Source organism: Fulmarus glacialis, unplaced genomic scaffold (assembly GCF_000690835.1).
Source record: "Fulmarus glacialis isolate BGI_N327 unplaced genomic scaffold, ASM69083v1 scaffold15282, whole genome shotgun sequence".
In the NCBI taxonomy this organism is placed as follows: Eukaryota; Metazoa; Chordata; class Aves; order Procellariiformes; family Procellariidae; genus Fulmarus; species Fulmarus glacialis.
In genome coordinates, this window is record NW_009196029.1 from 1 (window position 1) to 20,237 (window position 20,237).

Here is a 20,237-nt window from a genome sequence, read left to right on the forward strand (position 1 = left end):
GTACTCGGCCAAAGCAGCAGCCGAAGAGGCGCTGGCGTTGCACTTTCCACCGAGAGCAGAGAGCGACTCCGGTTACCGCACACCATGAGCTAGGTGAAGGATACAGAGCACCACGGGGTAAAGTCACGGTAAAAATGTTACTGAAATTCCACACAACGATCAGCTGGTCACCATAATGATACTTCCTAAAATGTAGTGAATTCTTCTGAGCCAGCAGAATTCCAAAGTTATATTCTTGTATTTAATGAGAAACTCTCTACATTATTTCCTCCTGTTGGATGGTGGAGAAACAAGAAAAACGCTGTTGAGAATCAACAGACAGTCCCAACTATGTAAACCATTAATATCTAGCTGCTCCTATGGAATAGCTAATAACCATCATCTGATAGCAGGACTATCATCATCCCTGCATAAAAGATAGCATTCATGTAATTAGTTTGTGCAGATTAGTAAGTATAAAATCGTAAAAAATGTGAAATACTAACTAATGAAAACTCAGGATACAATTTACAAGGCACACATGGAGAACTGGGCTTTAAGATCAGACTGTAATAAGAGAGAAATCCAACAGTCAATAATCAGTGGTTACACTATTTGTTTGTGGGTTTTTTGTTTGGTTTTGGCATTTTTTGTTTGTTTGTTTGTTTTACATAAGAGACAAGGAGATACGAGTATCTCTTATGAGAACATTCTGTAACTACAGAACCAATCTACCACTCAAGCATGTTGGCTTCCTCCTCATGCATTTTACTCAGTCTTTATACTCCTGTTCTAGCAAGAACAGCACAGAAAACTTTACTCCCCCAAGCTGTAAGAACCAAACCTAGGGCAGTCACCCTCTGTGACCTTCCCCATTTTTTTTTTGTTTTTCTTATCTAGACTTGTCCAAAGAGAAGAAGCTTGTACTTCTGTCAGCTGAAAAAAGGCAGGACAAGAGGGAGTAAAACAAGCAGTTTACAGCGCAAAATGATCACCTTCCGTTTGGAATCCACACCAGAGTGATCACAGTCTGCAAGTGCTGAAACTTGAACCCCATGTTTTCATTAAACCCGTGTGTGAAGAACAGCATAAACAGACACAGACATTTTAGTTTTCTCCAAAAGCATCCATACATGTAATATCATCACAGTTGCAGAACTTCTTTTGTTTCCTTTATGTCCTCCATTAGGATTCTTGCTTTCTTGAAATTTTACATTAATCATAACTCAGTTAAGAACAATCCTTTATTTTTCCTGTCAAGTTGGGAGCAGTAGGAAAGAATACACAAAAAAGATCCATAGGGATAAGAAAAAAAAGTAACAAAATATTTTTGACATTATTTAGAAAATGTATGATCTATAAAATCTGACGATCCAGAAGGCCTGCCCTAGTACATCGCTTCAAGGGACAAGCAACATGTATCAGTCTTTTAAGTCCTTGATATCCTTAGGAGACCACGGATGCGTCTAACAAGAGCTTGAATAAAGGTGTATCGCGACCGAACCTTAGAATATAACCCCTCGATGTCCAGAAGCTTCTTCTGCAGAGATTCACCAAAGCTGTTCGTGGCTTCAATCTGAAGCTGAGAAACAGAGATTTGTTGAGTCATCAATACAAAATCTTCTCTTTCTGCAGTGTCAGCTTATTCATCATCAACTACCTGTCAACCCTTTCACTATGATTTATTCTCTAAAGCACTTTCAAAAGTATGTTTTTTCTGACTCCTCTAATATGCATTCTTCCCTTATGTTTTTCTCTCCAAATTATATAATGGGTAGTCTTTCAACAGAGGTTTTTGGGTAACTCTGAGCATTTACAGATTATCCGAATATTACCACCTTACAACCTCTCCAAGTTTTAGGAATTAAATTCCTGTTTTAGGAATTACAGTCTTACATAATTCAGCTTCTTCAGTCATAGTCATACAAACACTTCTTCCAACTAAAATTTTCCTAGTCCTTTAAGGACTGTTTAGGAGTTAGAGTCTATGTGCATAGACAACATTTTTTCATTAATACATATGTAAACAATTCCTGAAAAAATTAATCACGTTCTAAGTATTTTAGCGAGATCGTACTGTGTATTTTACATTTGAACAAATGAAATAAAAGACAGATGCCTCATCACAAAAAACACATACAACTGTTCTTATAATTCTACATCTTATAAAGGTATTTGAGACTGCACAGGTTTTTGAGCACAGTTTTTTTCTGCACAAACAGCAGTAGAAATGTCAATGGGATTTATTAATAAAAATGATCTTTTTTTCTACCATCTCTGCATCAAATTTACACAAACTATTAAGTTGCTATGTAAGCAGAAATCACTTCTTTGCTAGCATTCACATTTTATTCTCCTCCATTTCTGTTACTCTTTTTGATCTCATTTCTCTATAGCCTAGCTGCAGCTGACTTGTAGTAAACAGCTATAGGATCACAGAAAATTTGGAATCCTGTCCTCATATTGCAAGTCTTCCAAGGATAACTGATATTTTCAGAAAGCTATTATTAAAAAATACGTACCGTTTGACTGGTTTACAAGAGAAAAAGAATGATTAATTTTTTTTCTAAGTCTACCTCATTTTTCATTTATTATATTAAGACTTGAAAATACGTGTGCAGCAGCAGCACAACTGCTTACCTGCTTCATAATACTTTGAAAAACATTTTGCAACATTTCATTAATCCTAAATTAAGTTATATCCTGTTGATGTTACCACAGCTTGTTTAGAGGTGGGAAAACTACAGTCAGGCTGCTTTCAATAGCTGTATGGTAATCAAGCGCACGCTATACTTTTCAGTAGACTGTCACATCTCACCTGTTCTATATCATGCTGGCTCACTCGATTCAGTCCACTACTGAAATCCAAGTTAGGCTCTGAACCAAAGGAATCTAGTGATAGAAAAATGAGACGTTAAAATTACGTTGGCTGCTCCACACTATCTTCTCCACATCAAGTTATAAAATGAGTTTAAAACACAGTGTTCCAAATTAGTCCGTAAACTTGTGCATTAGAAATGACACTAATTTTTTGACTTACATGATTTAGAGGAAATATGTTAAGAGCCATAAATAATTTTGATCACACAACATGGCACTTTAAGCAAAAAGCTCCTCCCCAGATCACTTCTCCCTTTCTGACTTCCTTCCATTTCTAACTTCAATTTTTTTTTAAAAACAAAATGCAGCAACCTTAAAATCTTCTGGCAAATCGATGGTGCCTACAATTCTAAAAATACTTTTAAACCCACCGATATTAATTTTAGTTCTTAATTTCATCTTCGATTATTATATTTAAGTATTTTCCTATAAATTGTTTTCAGTCACTGATCGGATTATATTATTTGAACTTCACTTGGTTTGAACAACAGAAATAAAAAAAATAGTTAATTTTACTTTCCTTTGGAGGTTATGTGTAATAGACAAAACCCAAAAGTCTATGACTCATCAATATTTATATTGCCAATTCTCTAGTGGAAAATCCAAAGGTACGCCAAATCCAAACAAAATCTCTTTTATTAAATATAAATGGCAAAATATCAGTAGTAGCAAATAATTTTTAAAGTTAACCATCAGAAGTTACTCAAAGGCACTTTGATGTTTGAGAAATTTTACCTTGCAGCCTTCCTTTCTTAAATGACATTCTGGAGGACAGCAGTGGGTCTTGGGAGTCAGTGGGTGTGCAATGCAGTAGATAGTGTTCCAGGTGACGCCAAAGAACGAAGAGACATGTTTCTATAATATCTGTAGACACATCTAAGTGAAGGAGTCTAATTTTGTTGTCTTTAGATTGTACATTTACTCTATGAGCATATTTACACACTTTGAAGCAGCTGAAGATATTGGCTCAATCATCTGTCACCTCCTCCAGCAGAAGCTTCTCACCTCCACTGCTATGGCCTGGTAACATGTCTCTTGCGGTCTCCCTACCTGCTCCAGTGCAGTGCTGGCTAGGTCACTTCAATGACTGCTACTCACCTTGAAGAGGCTTTAAACCAACACTCTGCACCAGAGCAGAGTATGAGTGCTCATGTGATTTGTAATGACAGTTCAGCTGCAGAGACAGTGAATTAAAGCTGAGGTTATAAAGCTGGGGATGGCAGTAACAGCTTCAGTTACAACAGGTAAGTCTGCAAGAGCACATCTTTCCCAAAGTAGGTTTCAGAGGAAAATTCTGATCCGCTGCAGACAATTATTTTGTGTGTGACTAGTTATTTCCATAGAATTACTGGTGTTTGTGAGATTAGGTTTATGCAAGGTTGACTATAAGACTGGAAACTCCAGTTGCTCTGATAGGCACCTCAAAATTATTTTTCAAAATATTTCTTCCACCGCTCATGTGAATGTTCAGTGGGTCTGGATAGTGAATTGAAGAGCTGGGCTGTAATAACTCCTCCATTATAATGTTGCAGAAAGTCCTAGCAGGGTCTCCATGATGGGAATTACCAACTTGAAAATATTTACATTCTGACAATAGCAGAAAAATACCCTCTTACTAATTTAATTTTCAGTATTTCAAATTACCTTTTTGCAGAAGTGTTGTTCGAAGTGGTCAGAAATCTAGGTAAAAAGAACCTCTTTCTATTTCTCTGCTTTTCTGGAGGGGGTGATTGAAATCACCTTGAGGTTCACTTCAATTTTAGAAGGATACAAGAACAGAGAGAAAGCAGCTTGGCTCGGTTGTTTATTAGCTTCACCAGGCGTCGCCTTGCCAAAACGTATTTTTGGGAAGTAGAGATTTTGTCAACCCCAGCTGGCATAACTGACTGACACAGCTGTGATAAGAAGAGGAAAAACAAGAAGATTGTAGCAAATCACAGAGCATCAGAAGAATTAAGCAAATAAAATTACTTATCGATGAAGAACTTCCTTGTCAGCTACTATTTCTTCAAAACTGTGCTCTCTATTTTGAATTTGCATAACCTTGCTGACCAAAAAACAGAGAAATTAAATGTATCCCCAAGCAACTGTAATGAAAATCACAACTTTTACCAAGTTAAGCCCAATATTTTCCAGTTTTAGGTCACTCATTCTATGGACCCCTTCATCAACAGCAGAAGGGAATACGCACAATAACTGGAACTATTTACTTATCTAAGATGCTTTGGAGTCTCTGTTACAGCTATATCTAAGTTACAAACAATACAGATACTACAGTCAGAAGAACTATTACCTCTTTTATTTCATCTGGTGGGAGTTGCTCCACGTTTTGCAGTTTGTTAACACTCTGACGATGGCTGTCATAGTAACTGAAGAAATCACTAGTGCTCTGTTTCAGCAGGTAGACAATAATGCCCAAGCCAGGCAAGTGCCAGTATGGGACCACTGGTGCTTGTGTATCTAGAAAAGATGATGAACAAGTTATAATAAATTTAAAAAAAAAAACCTGAAAAAAGAACAAGAAATCAATAAGGTATGCTCCTTGTGAATAAAGTAGTGAAAGACATGAAAGCACTGGCAAGTTTTTGTGTCAGAAGTAATACAAATGACAGTCTAGGCAAAAAGTGCTGTGGCTGCAGTACTAGAAGGCAGTCAGCACAGTACAGTACTGAGTGTAACACGTGAAATGTAACTAAACCAGAAGACTTACTATTTAAATGTTTTAACCACTCAGCTGCATAATAGCACACTGTAAACTCTTGCCATGTGGCGTAATGAAGAGTTCCAGTCAGCATCAAAACACATCTTACATGCCATAAATGAGGTCCTAGTTTCACATAACGTAATCCACCACAGATGCTGAAAAAAAGAAATCCTCACCTTCCCCTGTCTTGTGCTATTTATTTACATACACATTTTTTTACCGATATATGTTTCTGAGGCTGCCACGGGAAGTGAATTAAAAAGGATTTTTTGGTCACGTTTGTTTTAACTGGGATTAGTTTCCTGATTTGCCTTAGCGCAAGGCTGCGCAAACACGTGTCCTAGAATTAGAAAATGGGCAGCTACAGTACTGGCATAAAGTAACTTAAAGCGTATGTGAAACTACAACCTCTGGTTCATTATTTTCTACTAGCCCAAATGTCACACCATTCAGTCTCGTAAAATAGCAAGCCAAAGATCTCACCCTGACGAGGCCCATCTCGGTTGGTTGATTCTGACAGGCTAGGAGTAAACAAACAAACAGCGTGCTGAAAACTGGGGGCGCTTTGCAACATAAGTGACTCACAGTATTCCATCACGTTTGCACAGATCTGCCAAAAAAAAAAAAAAGTGACAGCATGTCAGTTACAGTTATCTGCAGGCCTTGGAGCATTAAATTTTAAATGGATAAATGTCAATAAACAACATGTTTTGCTCCCTCTCTTCTCACCAGAATGTGATGATTCTCTTTTCTGATCAGTTACAGCCTTCTCTTCTATTTCAAGTCTAGGACCTGCAATCTTGCCTCTTTCCCAAACCCGCTCATTAAAATTTCTGGTCAATTTTAAGTCCCCTTTGGCTCTAACTTAGTGTTAGCCATTGCCTTCTATACCCAGCCTTCATTTTGAAAATTTCTGATCAATTTAAGGCTTCAAAGTTCACAGAGTTTGTACCCAAAACAATAATGGTTGCTAATGCAAATTTAAGTAACCAAATTTTCAAGGTTTACTTTAAATAGAAATAAAATGTGGGATCCTATACCAAACTAAAAACAGTATAGAGCATTACCACTATCATATGAAAGTATGACAACTAAACAAATCTGCACAGCAGGTAAAATGTCACAATTTGAGACTGAAGGTTCTAGCAGCTTCTTGTGTCCTTACCTGTTGCATGGCCAACTCAGTTTCATCCCTCTTGTTCACTCTGTCTCCCTCTGCGTTATCATCTTGCAGTTTAAACTGACGTAGTCTGTCTGAACCACCAAACCGACTCAGAAGTCCTAAGCACTGGCGCTGCCATAAGAAATGAACATTTTAATTAGTATCTCAACAAATGAAGTGCATAGTTCTTTTCACCTTAAAAGACAATAGCAAGAGAGCAATGCAGATAAAACCTTTCGCACTTTGTAAATGAAATTTAAATTTTTAAAACACAATGTTTTAATTCACCTTTAATTAATTTAAAAATTAATGGCACCCTAAAACAGTTCCTTGAGAAGTCAATGCAATTCAAAAGTGCACAACTTCGTCTTATGTCTCTTCCAGACTATTATACTGACTAGCATCAATGACAGTTTAGGTTTACCCATTCCCGCTTAAAACACCTTTACCTATGTAGACAAACTAACAAAATCTAGATATGAAGATAGTAAGGTCCATAAAAGTAGAGTGGAAAAACCAATTCAATAGTTTCATAAAAAAAGTAACAATCAATAAATTTGTTTTTAGTTTACATGTGGCTGTTAAGATCACCAAAGTGCCTCAGACTAGGTCAGTTTTATGTGGAACGGCAAAAAAAAGATATCAAAGATTAAAGATTTTTTTTGGTAATTACTTTTGGGGAAGAGTAAAACACTAAAATCCTTTTATTACTTGATGAAAATGAGAGGACCAACTAGAGAGAGAAGTTACAATAACAGATGACTGATTCGCACAGTTTTGCTCAGAACAGCTCAGTTTTCAAATTAACTAATTAAAACTCCTTAAAACAACAACAACAAAAAAATCTTTCTGCTTGCTACTCTGCTTCAGGCTGGTCAGCCTAATAGTTACTATCAAAGTGTCCAGAGAACACATCCTTCTCCTGCAACCAGAAGTACTTGATAGGGCTGCCCTTTCTACAGATACTTTTCAATGAAATATTTCTTTACAAAAGTCCTTGCTCACATGAACCACAAAGCTTCAAAAACATTGCTGGATGCCGAATGCTGAGCTGTAAAGAGGTCTGCAATGATAGCCTTTGAGCAAGATTTACTCTATCTTAGCTTTCATTCTGGTTTCTAAGTCAGGGTTATTTTTAAAAGGGGAAGGAAAGAAATAAAACACAAGCATGTTTGATACTCCAAATTGTTGGAATGGAGACATGCTTGTGGCAAAGTGGTAACAGAGTGTTTCTGCATTATTTCACATACTTTGGTGTTGACCTCAAATTCTTCTCCTCCACATAAGGTGAATCCTAAGCTAGGGAGGGAAACAAAATCCCTGATGCAACTCTAATGTTGCTAAATGTTATCTTTTCTACTTGGCTGGGGGGGGCGGAAACCAACCCAAAGAACCAAACCACCAAAGCCACATACCACACAAACCACCACACTCACACACAAACCACCCCCACCCCCCCAAAAAAAACCCAAACCACCACACATTCTTCTCCATGGCGGAAAACATCCCTTTCACAACTGCTACTAGTCAGAGTACAAAACCAGGAAGAAACTCATTCTACATACACAATTCTAAAAGGACCAGTGTTAAATATACAACTTTATTACCTGAAATCGGCCTATATGTCCTTGTAGCTCCATCTGCGTCCCTTCATTAACATCAATGTCCAGCTCACTTAGCACTCCTGATAAAAGATACAGCCATTAAATTAACTGTTCATTTTTTTCCAAAAGAAAACAGATTTATGCAGTATATACATTTAAATACAAGCATTGATCAGAAAAATTTCAGCCAAACATACAACTTATATTTTGCACATTGTTTGAGGAAAACATTCAGATATGAATGCAGCTACTAGGAGATGCATGAGAGCATGTAGCTTACTGTTCTGCTAAGTAATTAAAAGTCAGGGAGGGGAAGGGAGTTTAGTATGAAAATTGCAGCTATTGTGCAAAGCTCAGTATACTGTAAGCAAAGAAACATTTGGGCTCAACCTACAGCTTTGCACTCCTTTCTATTGTAGTCAAACATCTCTCCTGAACAAAGAAAGCCATTAAATCAAAATAGAGAAGTTATTTTGAAATGGTAAGAAAGTCTTCTAGCAGGCAGAAGAAATCACTATATCCATCACAATAATTATTAGTCCTCTGTGAAGATAAGTCACCCAAGAGAAATGTCAGTATGCTAATCCACAGTGCTTCTCCCTAGAAGCTTTCTTTTTTAAATAAATAAAAATGGAGAAGACATTAACAAAGATATGGGTATGCAAACAATTTTCTGTCTTCATTTCCTCGGTCATAGAATTTGCTGAATGAAAATTCTTTTTGAAGATACCACATGCACTTTGAACAATACTATTTGCAAGTCATCTCAAAGACAAAAAGTACTTACTGTCAGGTAGCATAATGAAAAGAAAATGGGAAGTCAAATGCATATTGATAAGGGCACTATGTCCACTGCAAATCCACCATACTTACTTCAAGAACAATTATTTAACATTTCTTTATTTTTCCCAGAGCTCTAGATATTAAGAAAACTCTATTGTAGTAGATATTCCCTTATTTGTCTTACTATTTATTCATCGAAAACAAAGCCTGAGATTCATGCAGATGGGGCTAAGAGACTTCAAAACTGCAGCTCCTACCAGGCAAAGCTGCCTTGCTGATTATTCCTGTCAGGGAGGCCAGCTCCTGGAGAGATCCAACACTAACATCTTGACACCTCAGGATTGCCTGGATAGTATCTGAATGGGAAATTAGAAACTGCAAAACCTGTACCACAAGAAGAAAAGGGAAAATATGAATGACTCAAAATGTAGCAGTGAGCAGAGAGGAAGCAATGCTTTTACTTTTGAAGAATTCTGAAGTGATCTCCCATACCAGCGAGGATGGGATTTTAAAAAAAAAAAAGCTTACTTTCAGAGCAAAAGGACACCCAATTTCTTTGAATGAGCAGTAGCAGTGACACTCTAGCATTTTTGGAACTTACCTGTCCTGCTGCTTGCAGATGTTGTGCCATGCTGGATGTGAGGATCACTTGGCACAGTTGAAGAGCTGGAAGAAGAATCTGGTGATAACGTTCCACTGGAGCAGGAACAAAGACTGGGGGATCTCTCATTCCATACATTCTGAAGAGGTTTAAAAAGAAGAAAGAAGAAAAAAAAGAAGAAAAAAGATAAACAGTGCAAGAAAAGTGAAACCCATCAGCAAGGCAGAGCCTCAGCCTACAATCACCCTCAAGAACCTGCAAACATTCATATTTCAATAATAGGTCTATACTTGAACTGACTTTATATTGGAAAAGCAGTAAATTTATGATACGCAGCTGTTGCAATTTACCTAGAAAGCTGCTGACAAACATTTTTTCTAAGCAGAGAAAATTACTTCTTACTACATTAAATCAGATTACTTTGTAATAGAAATATGACATCCGTTTTCTTTACTTATATATAAAACTAAATGTTCTCAAATATTTTAGGAAAAGGTGTGCTTAATTCTAAAGCAACTGATAAATACAGTCCTCTACAAATGCCCTGCAGGTTTCATGCAATCTTATACACCTCATTGGCGCTTTTAAACAGAGTACTTGTCTAAGTCTTAAATTTTTCCGAAGTGTTTGAACCCCCAGTGTGTCACTAAGAACTGTAAATTAATTTAAAGCAAGAACCGCGGTTTGAAATGAACCAAGGTGATTTCCCCTAAATATGCAATTTCCTTCTCTGAGATCTTCTCTTCGTCATCTCACAATGACTAACAAAATGGCAACACATCAAGAAACTTGTCAAGGATTATATAATTATGATTTTTTTTTTTTTTTAAAAAACACATCATAAAATATTTCTGAAATGACATTTACTTCACTGCTCTCTCATTAGTGTTTTATGGGGGAGAATGAACTCCGCACTTTTTGTTCACCAACTGCAAAGCCCCCAAAATAATTTTACAGTGTAGGCTGTTTTTCAAACATTACAGTCTAAATGATATAATAATAGTCATAATAATAATAAGACAATTCCTATATGAGGTATCAAACAAATAAGATTTTACATAGTCTAAGTAACTGGACATGCAAATACAGCTTCACACCCACTTATTTGGAATTTTTCTCTCAATAAAGGCAGTTTTAAACTGAACTGATAAGTTAAAGAAACACACATACACACAAAAAGAATATACCTACAAATGCTTACTCAAAAGACTTGTGGCTATAAAAAGACATCATATGCTTCCAAGACTACATTACAGTTTCAAAATCCACCAGGGAACCAACACTTACCCCTGATGGTCTGTTTCGGGTCGCATGTCATACACTTGACACTGTGCCAGCCTCACAATCACTCCAGACCGCAACAGCTCTAATGCCCCTTGCTGACTTTTAGCTACTCTAGTGAGGAATGCCTGGAGAAGAGTATTGGACATGCACAATGAGGCATATTATGACATATTTTCTCTTTTGATTTTAACATCATTTCAAATACTATTATTTTAGTAAAATATCTCCGAGTACAATCAGTGTGAAGTATAGACAACCAACTTTTCTTTAAAAAAAAAAAACAAACCGCACCGTACCACAAAATCGTTTCTGAAGTACTATTACCATTTTGGATTCGTAGGTATACAGCGCTTTAAGTAAAGGGGGCTGAGGTGTGAGCAAGCTCTGCAGAGTCAGATCATCATCTGCTAGGCTATCCACAAGCACCTTCAGGTAGCCACTATTGGAGAGATACAACAGCCACTGCTGCTGCTTGTCTACTGAAACAATACGATCAAGCAAAGCCAACGCCAGCATCTGGGATGGGGGAAGAAAAAAACAAAAAAAAAAAAGAAAAATCAAAACAGAATTAAATCTATAAGATCAATGAGATTTCTAACAAATACCTAGAAATATGAAATGCTAAGCAGTTCCTTCTAACAGCTTCTTAAAAGCAGAATGTATTTCTGCACTACAATCAGTCTTTTATGTGGAAAATATTTTAAGATTTCTTGACAAGTATGAGCCAATTACCTTTTCTCTATTATTCTTTAGCAAAATATTACATATATTGTTGAACAATAACTTTGCCAAAATATTTTAATGAAGTATTGCTACAAACACTATTGCTATGTAAAACTAGTTTGCATTCTGACTAGATTCCTGTCCACTGAAGTTAATATCAGAAAATATTTCTTCCTGAAGTCACCAAACCTTCCCAAAGTGGGAAAATAAACTGGTAAGTCCATGATTTAAAAATAATAACAAATAAATGCCACAGCATACCTACAGTCTTTTGCAACAGTGCTTGCTACCCTTATTTTTAAACAATAGGACACTGAGCTTTTTCGAGAAAAAAATTAATGTGCATGTATGCCCCTACTTTCAACAGCTTGAAGGATGAGTGGGAGGACAGAAACGTGAAAGAGATTAAGCGTCTACAAAAAATGTTCTAGTTCTACCTCATGAAATTTCCCTTTTCTGCACAGTAGTAAAATGTTCTTGAAAACAAACCAAACAGTGATTGCAAAGGAATAGATTTATTTACCCGGCCTATCTCATGACCATCACAAGCATCACGACAGACCACCTCCATGAGAGCTGCCCCGTAACTCTCAATAATTGCCACATTTTCCCGTTGCAATTTACTAAACACATCTTCAGGAGCTGTCAGACGTTCCCACATGGTTTTTTTAGCTGTAAAAAGCAAGCAAAACAAAAAATGAAAAATGCAAAGATGGGCAGTTGAGCATTAGCTTAGCTACAGTACGGCTGAGGCTACATCCTTCAGGGTATTCTCTATCTTGCAACAGAAATGCCCCAAACAATGGGGCATTTTGACTGAAGTGCAAATGTTTTATTACAAATCCATTCTTTCCTGAGTATCACACACAGGCCAGCCAGCACAAAAAACGTGTGTGCCTGTATACATACACTACCCTTGCAAATACGTATTCTACGTTACATGTATTGAATCTTAAAATAATTTTAAGCAGACTATTAGGCCTAAGAACTTTCACTGGGACCAAAATACTCAGTTTTGAAGGGAAGTAAACAAGGTGACTTAAGTGGGAAAGGGTTGAATCCAAAGCCAGCAATAAACTACAAAGGGGTGATAACAAATTCAAAGGTATTTTTACTACTGTAGCTCAAAATGCTGATCAAGTAATAGCAGTAAGAGTCTGCGTGCACAGGTACTAGCCCCAAGTTTGTTTTTCAATCCTTGTCCATGGTCTAAGATGAAATAATGATTAGAAACACTGACAAATCAAGTATTTAAGCCATTAAGAGAGAAAACGTGGTATTCACCGTAAGCTCTCTTGGTTAAGCAGCAACTGGCTGGCTTATTTTTTGGGGGGTAGGGGTGATGCTTTTTTGTTTGTTTGTTTTCCCCCTGGGGGTCTTCAGCTAAAGGAAGAGAAAGAATATTAAATATTCTTTGGGCTGGTTTTTTTTTTTTTTAAATAGGATCACTGTGGTATGAGTGTATATATAGACGTGGAGGCAATACATTTCTACAGCTGTAACTGTTCTCAAGTAGGTCCAAGTAATCTCCCGTTCTTTGACAATTTTGTAGCTATGATGCATAGCTTTAAATGGACACAAATTAAATACCTTATTTAGTGCTGGAGGTCAGAAATTTAATATCCTCATCCAGAACAATACATTTTGAATGCATATGTAGCATACAGGTCAGAATAGAGGAAGATTTGCATCATTTAGCATAAGCAACTAATTTCAGAGACTCTTGGAGTAAGGTGGTTTCTATCTACATAATCTAACTATTTCCAGAAGACAACTCAGCATGCAGAAACTGTACTGCTCAGGGTTAAATAACAATTTTTTTTGCTCTTTTCCATAATACAATTGGACCATACCCGCTTCTAAAGTGTCTGGTTCATCTGGTCTCTGGGCAATCTGCAAATAATAAAGCAGTGACCCATAAAGGTGCGTTCTCACTCTCTGGAAGCCACCACCTGTTCAGAAGAAACACTCATAATTAAAACCAAATAGATATAAATTCTGTAACACCATCTTCCACTGGCACTTAATTTAACTTTCCTACGGCAATGCTGGCAAATAAAACAAATAGATTTCTTAAGTCAGAGCTCTACTGTTCACATAAAAGTGTATTTGTGCGTAAATTCAGCAAGTTTATGCTGCTCCAAAAAAGTGGCAGTATTTAGACATCTCTCTTCTGCTTGTTGTTCAGATTAAAAAAAATAATACGCCTTTATTAATTTTTTTCTTGTTAGTAACATTAGATCTATATTAATCATCTAAGATCCACCTAATTGACTGCAATAAAAATCCTCACTGCAGTAACAGGAAGCAGCTCAGTCCATCTTTCTACCCTTGGCCGTTGGAATTCCCACACATGCACTGCAAAGGTCAACACACCTGTTTTCAAAATGAAATCCAGCAGCTTTTTTAAGATGATGTGGAGAGAGGAGTCACCAATGGAAGCAAAACCCATGGATATGCTCTCAGAGCCAGGTGATGAGGTAAAAGAACCATCCAGCATCAAGATATATTGGGACTGTCCCACCATAGGGAGTGCAAGTGGCTGCTTCTGCTCGGTTTTCACAGACTGGCTCAGGTGGGCAGTCAGGGTGAACACAGCCCCTGCCACTACCGGCATCAACTCCTGAGCTGCATCATCATCTAAGATCTTAATACAGAAGAAGAAGAAGAAGAAAAAGAAAAAAAAAAAAAAAAAGAAGTAGAAAAGGGTCTGATTTCATGAGCTATTAAAGCAATTAATTTAGCCTTTCACAGCTATTTCATTTACGTGTGCATAAGTATTTCATTAACATGGCACTATTTAAAACAAATCCAAATCAGTAGCGTCAGAAACTTGTTCAGAAAGATGAGTTGAACACATTTTAATTGAGAAGACCATTAGCCTTTTTTTTATTTACATAAGTCACAGGCAGGATGATAATTAAATCTGGATGGGGAAAAGGGAAGGAACATGCTGACATTTGAGTTGCTCTATTAGTAAAATATCTAAACCTAGCTAGGGAGAGAACAACTAACACCCTCTTGGCTTTACAGCTATTTAAGAGAACTCTTTCCATTAAAAATGTGAAGATACAATTTAGAAAACTCAAAGGGGTGAGAATCAAAGACATGAGCATTAAAGGAGCATTTAAGACTGGAGAAACACTAACGAGAAGTTAGCATTTACTATTTTCGTTCATTTCATCATTTAAAAGGTAAACCTGGTATCTTTATCACTGACACTCAAGGAGCTTTCCTTTTAAGCACTATAGTTGTTTAATACAAGAGATGAATTATTTTCAAAAGAAAATAACGATAATTGTTTTCTCAAATTAACAAAATCTTCACTAAAAATTATGTATTACAGAAAACTAGAGTCTGAAATTTCTGCTCTGTAAAGGTTTTAGGAAAGAAAGAAACTCCTTCGACTAGCAAAGGCCTTCCTTTTTCCCATTTTTTTAATTTTGTTCACATAAAAAACAAAACCAGCACTCCACTAATAGTTTTTAGGTAACTCCTATAGAAAAAATAATGGAAACAATAACAACAAAAATCCAAACGATTACCTTTTGCTTGAAAAAATATAACATTTTCATATATATTTCTCAAAACACAACTTGTCTAATCAGGAGAACTACAAACAGCATAACTCTCACAATAAAGCAAAAAAAAAAAAAAAAAAAAAAAAAAAAGCCCCAGCCCCAAGGATCCTTCATTAAATTTTGTGTTTGAGAATGGCTGGGTTAGTAGTAACTGCCTAGTCTGTCTCAAAAATTACTACTATAATTCAGCAGTAAACCACCTAGACTTAAAATATTTTAAGACAAAGCAAACTCTCGCATTTCCAAAAGCCCTTCTAATTGTAAAATCTTTACTTTTTCTACTCTGAAGCTTCATTCAACTCTTTCATTTTTCAGAAGAAGCAGTGGTAGGATTTGCAGAGAGTCATCTAAACACAGTAAATCAGCAACTGCAGTACTGTTTGCCTTCATCCCTCCCATGAATTCTTCTATGTTCCTCATCAAAATGGGCTGTTTCCCTTTCACACACCCTTTCCAGACTACCATCATACTGAATTATATTGAAATGTCTTTGAAATTTGTCAATATACGGTTCATAGTTCAACAGTAGCTATGCAAGAACACAGTATCCCCTCTGTCCACAGTGCATTCAACTTCAGCATAGTAGCAATGAGAAAACTAAAAAGAATACTAAAGGCAGACAAGGTTTTTTTGGATTACAATCAAGAATGCTACTTGAAGAGCAGTTTCTCTTTCACATAAAAAGATAAAGCAACAAAGTTCAAGGAGAGGGTTGATTTCCAGCATAGTATTACCTTGTCATGCACATCCTGCAACAAATCACGGATAATCAGTTGCCTGTCCTCAGCCTGTATGAGATCTTGGGGGCAGGCAGTGAGTATAATTTCCACCAGTTGTCTCCATGACTCTAAAGCATGCCTCTTCGCATGGAGGCATTGCAGCAGCTTGTTCCGCTCCACTACATACTGCAGGATAGTGTTGATCTCCTGAACACCCACAACAAAGAAATTGAGTTATAATATGCTAAAGTAAGTTAATGGCAAAGACAGATTTCAAGATTACAATTTTATCTATTAGTAATAGTCTTTCTTTTTTAAGAGGAAAAAAAAAAGGGTAATTCTTCAGCTTATCAGAAACAAGCTGCTATTAATCATTTTAACAAGATAGGCCAATACATTTCTGAGCTGCTTTTCACAAGGCCTTTCCATCATGAATGTCTCAAGTTCACAGTAAAAAATAAAAAATTAACCACGGAAATCCTTTTCTAACATCTCTAACACTTTAAAATCAAAACAAAAACAACTATGAAAAATCTATTTGTGCATTTTCTTCCCATTTTAGTCTGAGTCATTCCTCCTTCATCTTTCAAATTTCAAATCCATTTAGCCAATTTCAACTAAATTTGAAAGATGGCAGGAACCTCAGAAAATAATTAGGCTCCAAGTTCACTGAAACTATAGCTGTGTAGAAGAAAGGAGAAATAAATTGGCATCCCCTGTGAGAGAAAGGCAAGATGAACTTGGCTGCTACACACTGTGCTTGTCAACAGCCAATCTTGACATCAGCATGTACTGCCTTCTGTACAGTGGGGTGGGAGCTGCAATTGTTATCAGTAATGGGGAGGGAAAAGGTTTAAGAAAAAAGAAAACAGACTCCAGGTCTGCTGTTCAGAGAACAGTACGTTAAGAAGTAGTTTATCTTACCAAATTATAATGTCTTTTCTTTTTTTTCCTTCAGGAATTACTAACTCAAATTTAGGACTCAAATCCACAAGCTTTCATAGTAAAGCTTACTGCTTGACAGCATATGAAATCCACCAAGAGCAACAACAAACAGTATTTACTTTTTCTATACTTACCTCCATAAGTAAAGGTCTCTGGCCTATTGCTGCCATTCCCTGAAGGGCATTGACTTCTGCAACCAGAACTCTGTGAAGGTACTGAAATTAAAAAGTTAAAAAAGAAACTTTAATGACAAGGAAGATGTATTTGTCTCTTCTAAAATTACTTAGGAGACGGCTACACAATGACAGATGCAACTGAAGGACTAACATTCAAATAAGTTCTACTCGTTTTTTAGGGTTCTCCTGTACTTTATTCTCTAACTGCAGTACTTTTAGCTGTCTAATCTCTCTCCCTGCTCACTGCACTTCTCATTTTTGCACTCATTCATTTCCTTCTGGTCCTAAGTTGTTCTGTCCTTTCATGAGCTCTTCTAACACATCACACTCCCTTTCCTTTTCAACCTCCACTATAGTCCTCTTGCACAGAAGGAAGGGTTTGTTTCCTCTCAAGTCTAAAATACATTTTGCAATATAAAGGAGCTAGTTCCTAATATGAAATAGCTGCATTCCTATCACCATCAAGATCACTTTTACGTTACATTCTGCTCCTGCTCTGTCCCTTGTCTCTCAGATCACAAATTTTTCAGGACTATTTATCATGCAGTTGTCAAGCAGTCATCACAACGTGACGCTATCTTAACTAAAGCTGCTACGAACTACCGCGGTACACAACTATGTTGTATACATAATTGTGTACATATATGTAGTACTACATAGTTGTGTATTGGAGACCAGTGAAATACATACGGTAGATGTCATATCTGCATTATCACTTGGGTGTTCCAAGATGGGAAAAACATTAAGATAGGAAATATTTCCTGAAAGTGTCTTAAACTGATGCATCTGTCTACTGCAAATGAGAAATTAGTGTTTGCAATGCAGAAGAAATAAACTAATCCAAATAATTTGCATAAATTATGCACATATTTGAAACAGCTATACTTTCTATGTGAAAGCAAATTTCAAAGTTATTATTAATACACTGATCATATTATTATTATCATCAAGATATAAAATAGCACATGCATCTTGAGAACATAGAGCACTGCACACCTTGACGTTGCAGACCACTTGTCCACGTGCATTCTTGTGCTCACAATTAGCAATGACTTGCTCAATCTGAACCCGGTCAAAAAAATCCAGTTGTAAAGGCTCTGGAATGTCCTGACTGAAGTCAATTGAATCCAGGATACTCAAGATCTTCCTGCGTACTGGAAATGTAAATCAATGCAAAATGTATTCAGAAATATTACGGGGAAAACAAAAAAAATTGACAATAGGAGCCTAACTTACCTTTGTAAGTCTAAATCTTAATGTGTAAAGTTTCAAAAGGAAACATTAAATCTTCAGAAAGTGCTATCAATCTGTATAAGGGGCTTAAAAACGTTTTCTAGAGCCTTAAATTCTTGTATTATACTGTATTGTTCTCCTGTTATGTATGCATGTAATCCAATGTTTACAAATACAAGATTCTAATTTTTCCTCCTAAATAAAAGCAGGCTGCTCTTCAATGAGAGATATGCAGTCTTTTGTTGAGACTTAGAAACATTGTAAGGAATCTGAAGTTACTTACTTGGGTTTTATATTCTTTGCCATGAAAATACAAATACGTTCAGCCTCAGCAACAGTCTCACTCTTTTTACTGTTAGCAGTAAATTCATAGACTGCCACCCTCCCATTCTGCCCTTCCATAGATACTTAAACACAGCCTCTTCTAACTTCCTTTCCAGTCCAGTATTTTCCACTCACTCCATCTACATCAAGGTTTAAAATTCATTTTTTTCCCCCCACACTAAATAAAATTGTTCCATGTACTGCTGCTGTTTAGAAACTCTATTATTTTCTTTTTCAAAGTGTCCTTTCTAGAGGCAGCCTTCTCCCCATTCAGGATTAGAAAAACTTTACTTGAGAAATAATCAACAGACATAATGCTTACCTTTGGAAGCAGTGTCAAAGTGAAGAAACGCACTGACTGATCGACTTTCATCTTCCATCCCTCCTTCACCATCAGCTGAAGGTAATGAAATATAATAAATATACTAAAAAAAAAATCTCGAAGCAAAAATACCACCTACTTTATTAATACTGAAAGAGAAAGACGGAGAGAGCACACACTGACCAACCTTTCATGTGAAAGTCTTCTAATACAAATACAGCCTTGACTGTTAATAAAATGAAAACAATTCTTATCTCACAGAAGGTAGTCAATTATCAAATACAGATTAGACAGTACTAGAAATGCCTAAAAAGACACCCCATCCTCCAGCATGAATAATGCAGTGGGATGAACACTGTAAAGTGAGTAGGGTATCTGGACACAGTTTCCCGTACTCAGATCTCCACAAGGATGAAGAGACAGTGTTCAGACCTATAAAAGTGAGGGAAAACACCATACTGCTGCAGCCCATTATGATATCTTCCTGTTATTCTGTTTATTTTCTTCATGTAAAGAGTTTTATTGCCACCTGTTTATATTTCTCTTGATTCACTTCTACTCTGTTCTGAAACTCTGAAATCTTGCCTTTTTATTTAACATCGCATTTTACGTCATATTGGGATGAAATACCATTTTTGTGATGTTATAATGTCAAAAGCCAAATTGACCTGTAGCTACTACTATCTTCCATGAGAGAGGGTTGAAAACATGCAACAGACAGAAGTTAAGACTGAGAAAACTTTGTCTAAAACTGTTTACCAAGGAAGACCCTCCACCTTCTCTACACAGTAACAACTCTGGATAGCATCCCAAAATAAAGTATTTTATAATTTTAATTATTTTTTTTATATTCCCCTCTCCTACCCCATAAACTAAGTTTATTTTTTATATCAGTGTATACACTGAGACTTTTCAAAAATGAAACACAGACAAAGCAGCAATGAACAAAAAGATGCCCTGATTTCTTTCACTTTGGAGTGTACAACCACCACCATCTTTCTTCCCATCTCTCCAGTGGCAATTCCAGACCCGGTATCTCAAATGAACTGTCACAAGCTTATATAGAAAAGAATTCAAATAAAGTCTCTCATACTTCCATATTTTCAAGCTTTTTTACCCTCACAATAAATTCCTCTTACCCAAGTATGGTTTCACAGGCATGTCATCAAGCAAAAGATGCAGCAGTCTCTGTGTGTGGGAGCGCTGGCGGGTCAGCG

The 20,237-nt window shown here is 36.6% G+C and overlaps 1 protein-coding gene across 1 annotated transcript in view; it reads right to left on the minus strand.

Moving 5' to 3' along the window:
- Nucleotides 1-1,209: 1,209 nt before the first annotated feature.
- Nucleotides 1,210-20,237, minus strand: part of NUP205 (nucleoporin 205kDa) — a gene marked incomplete at its 5' end in the record, with an annotated part of 46,592 nt that continues 27,564 nt past the window's right edge. Inside the window, 20 exons of the mRNA XM_009572072.1 lie at nt 1,210-1,561; nt 2,798-2,871; nt 3,595-3,723; nt 4,631-4,754; nt 5,153-5,319; nt 6,047-6,173; nt 6,729-6,857; nt 8,333-8,409; nt 9,370-9,496; nt 9,714-9,852; nt 11,001-11,122; nt 11,322-11,513; nt 12,244-12,392; nt 13,574-13,672; nt 14,097-14,367; nt 16,036-16,227; nt 17,100-17,180; nt 18,138-18,295; nt 19,021-19,095; nt 20,160-20,237. The exon at nt 20,160-20,237 is cut by the window's right edge and continues 60 nt beyond it. Of these exons, the coding sequence (XP_009570367.1) occupies nt 1,409-1,561; nt 2,798-2,871; nt 3,595-3,723; nt 4,631-4,754; nt 5,153-5,319; nt 6,047-6,173; nt 6,729-6,857; nt 8,333-8,409; nt 9,370-9,496; nt 9,714-9,852; nt 11,001-11,122; nt 11,322-11,513; nt 12,244-12,392; nt 13,574-13,672; nt 14,097-14,367; nt 16,036-16,227; nt 17,100-17,180; nt 18,138-18,295; nt 19,021-19,095; nt 20,160-20,237 (2,663 nt within the window). The remainder of the gene's footprint in view (nt 1,562-2,797; nt 2,872-3,594; nt 3,724-4,630; nt 4,755-5,152; nt 5,320-6,046; nt 6,174-6,728; nt 6,858-8,332; nt 8,410-9,369; nt 9,497-9,713; nt 9,853-11,000; nt 11,123-11,321; nt 11,514-12,243; nt 12,393-13,573; nt 13,673-14,096; nt 14,368-16,035; nt 16,228-17,099; nt 17,181-18,137; nt 18,296-19,020; nt 19,096-20,159) is intronic.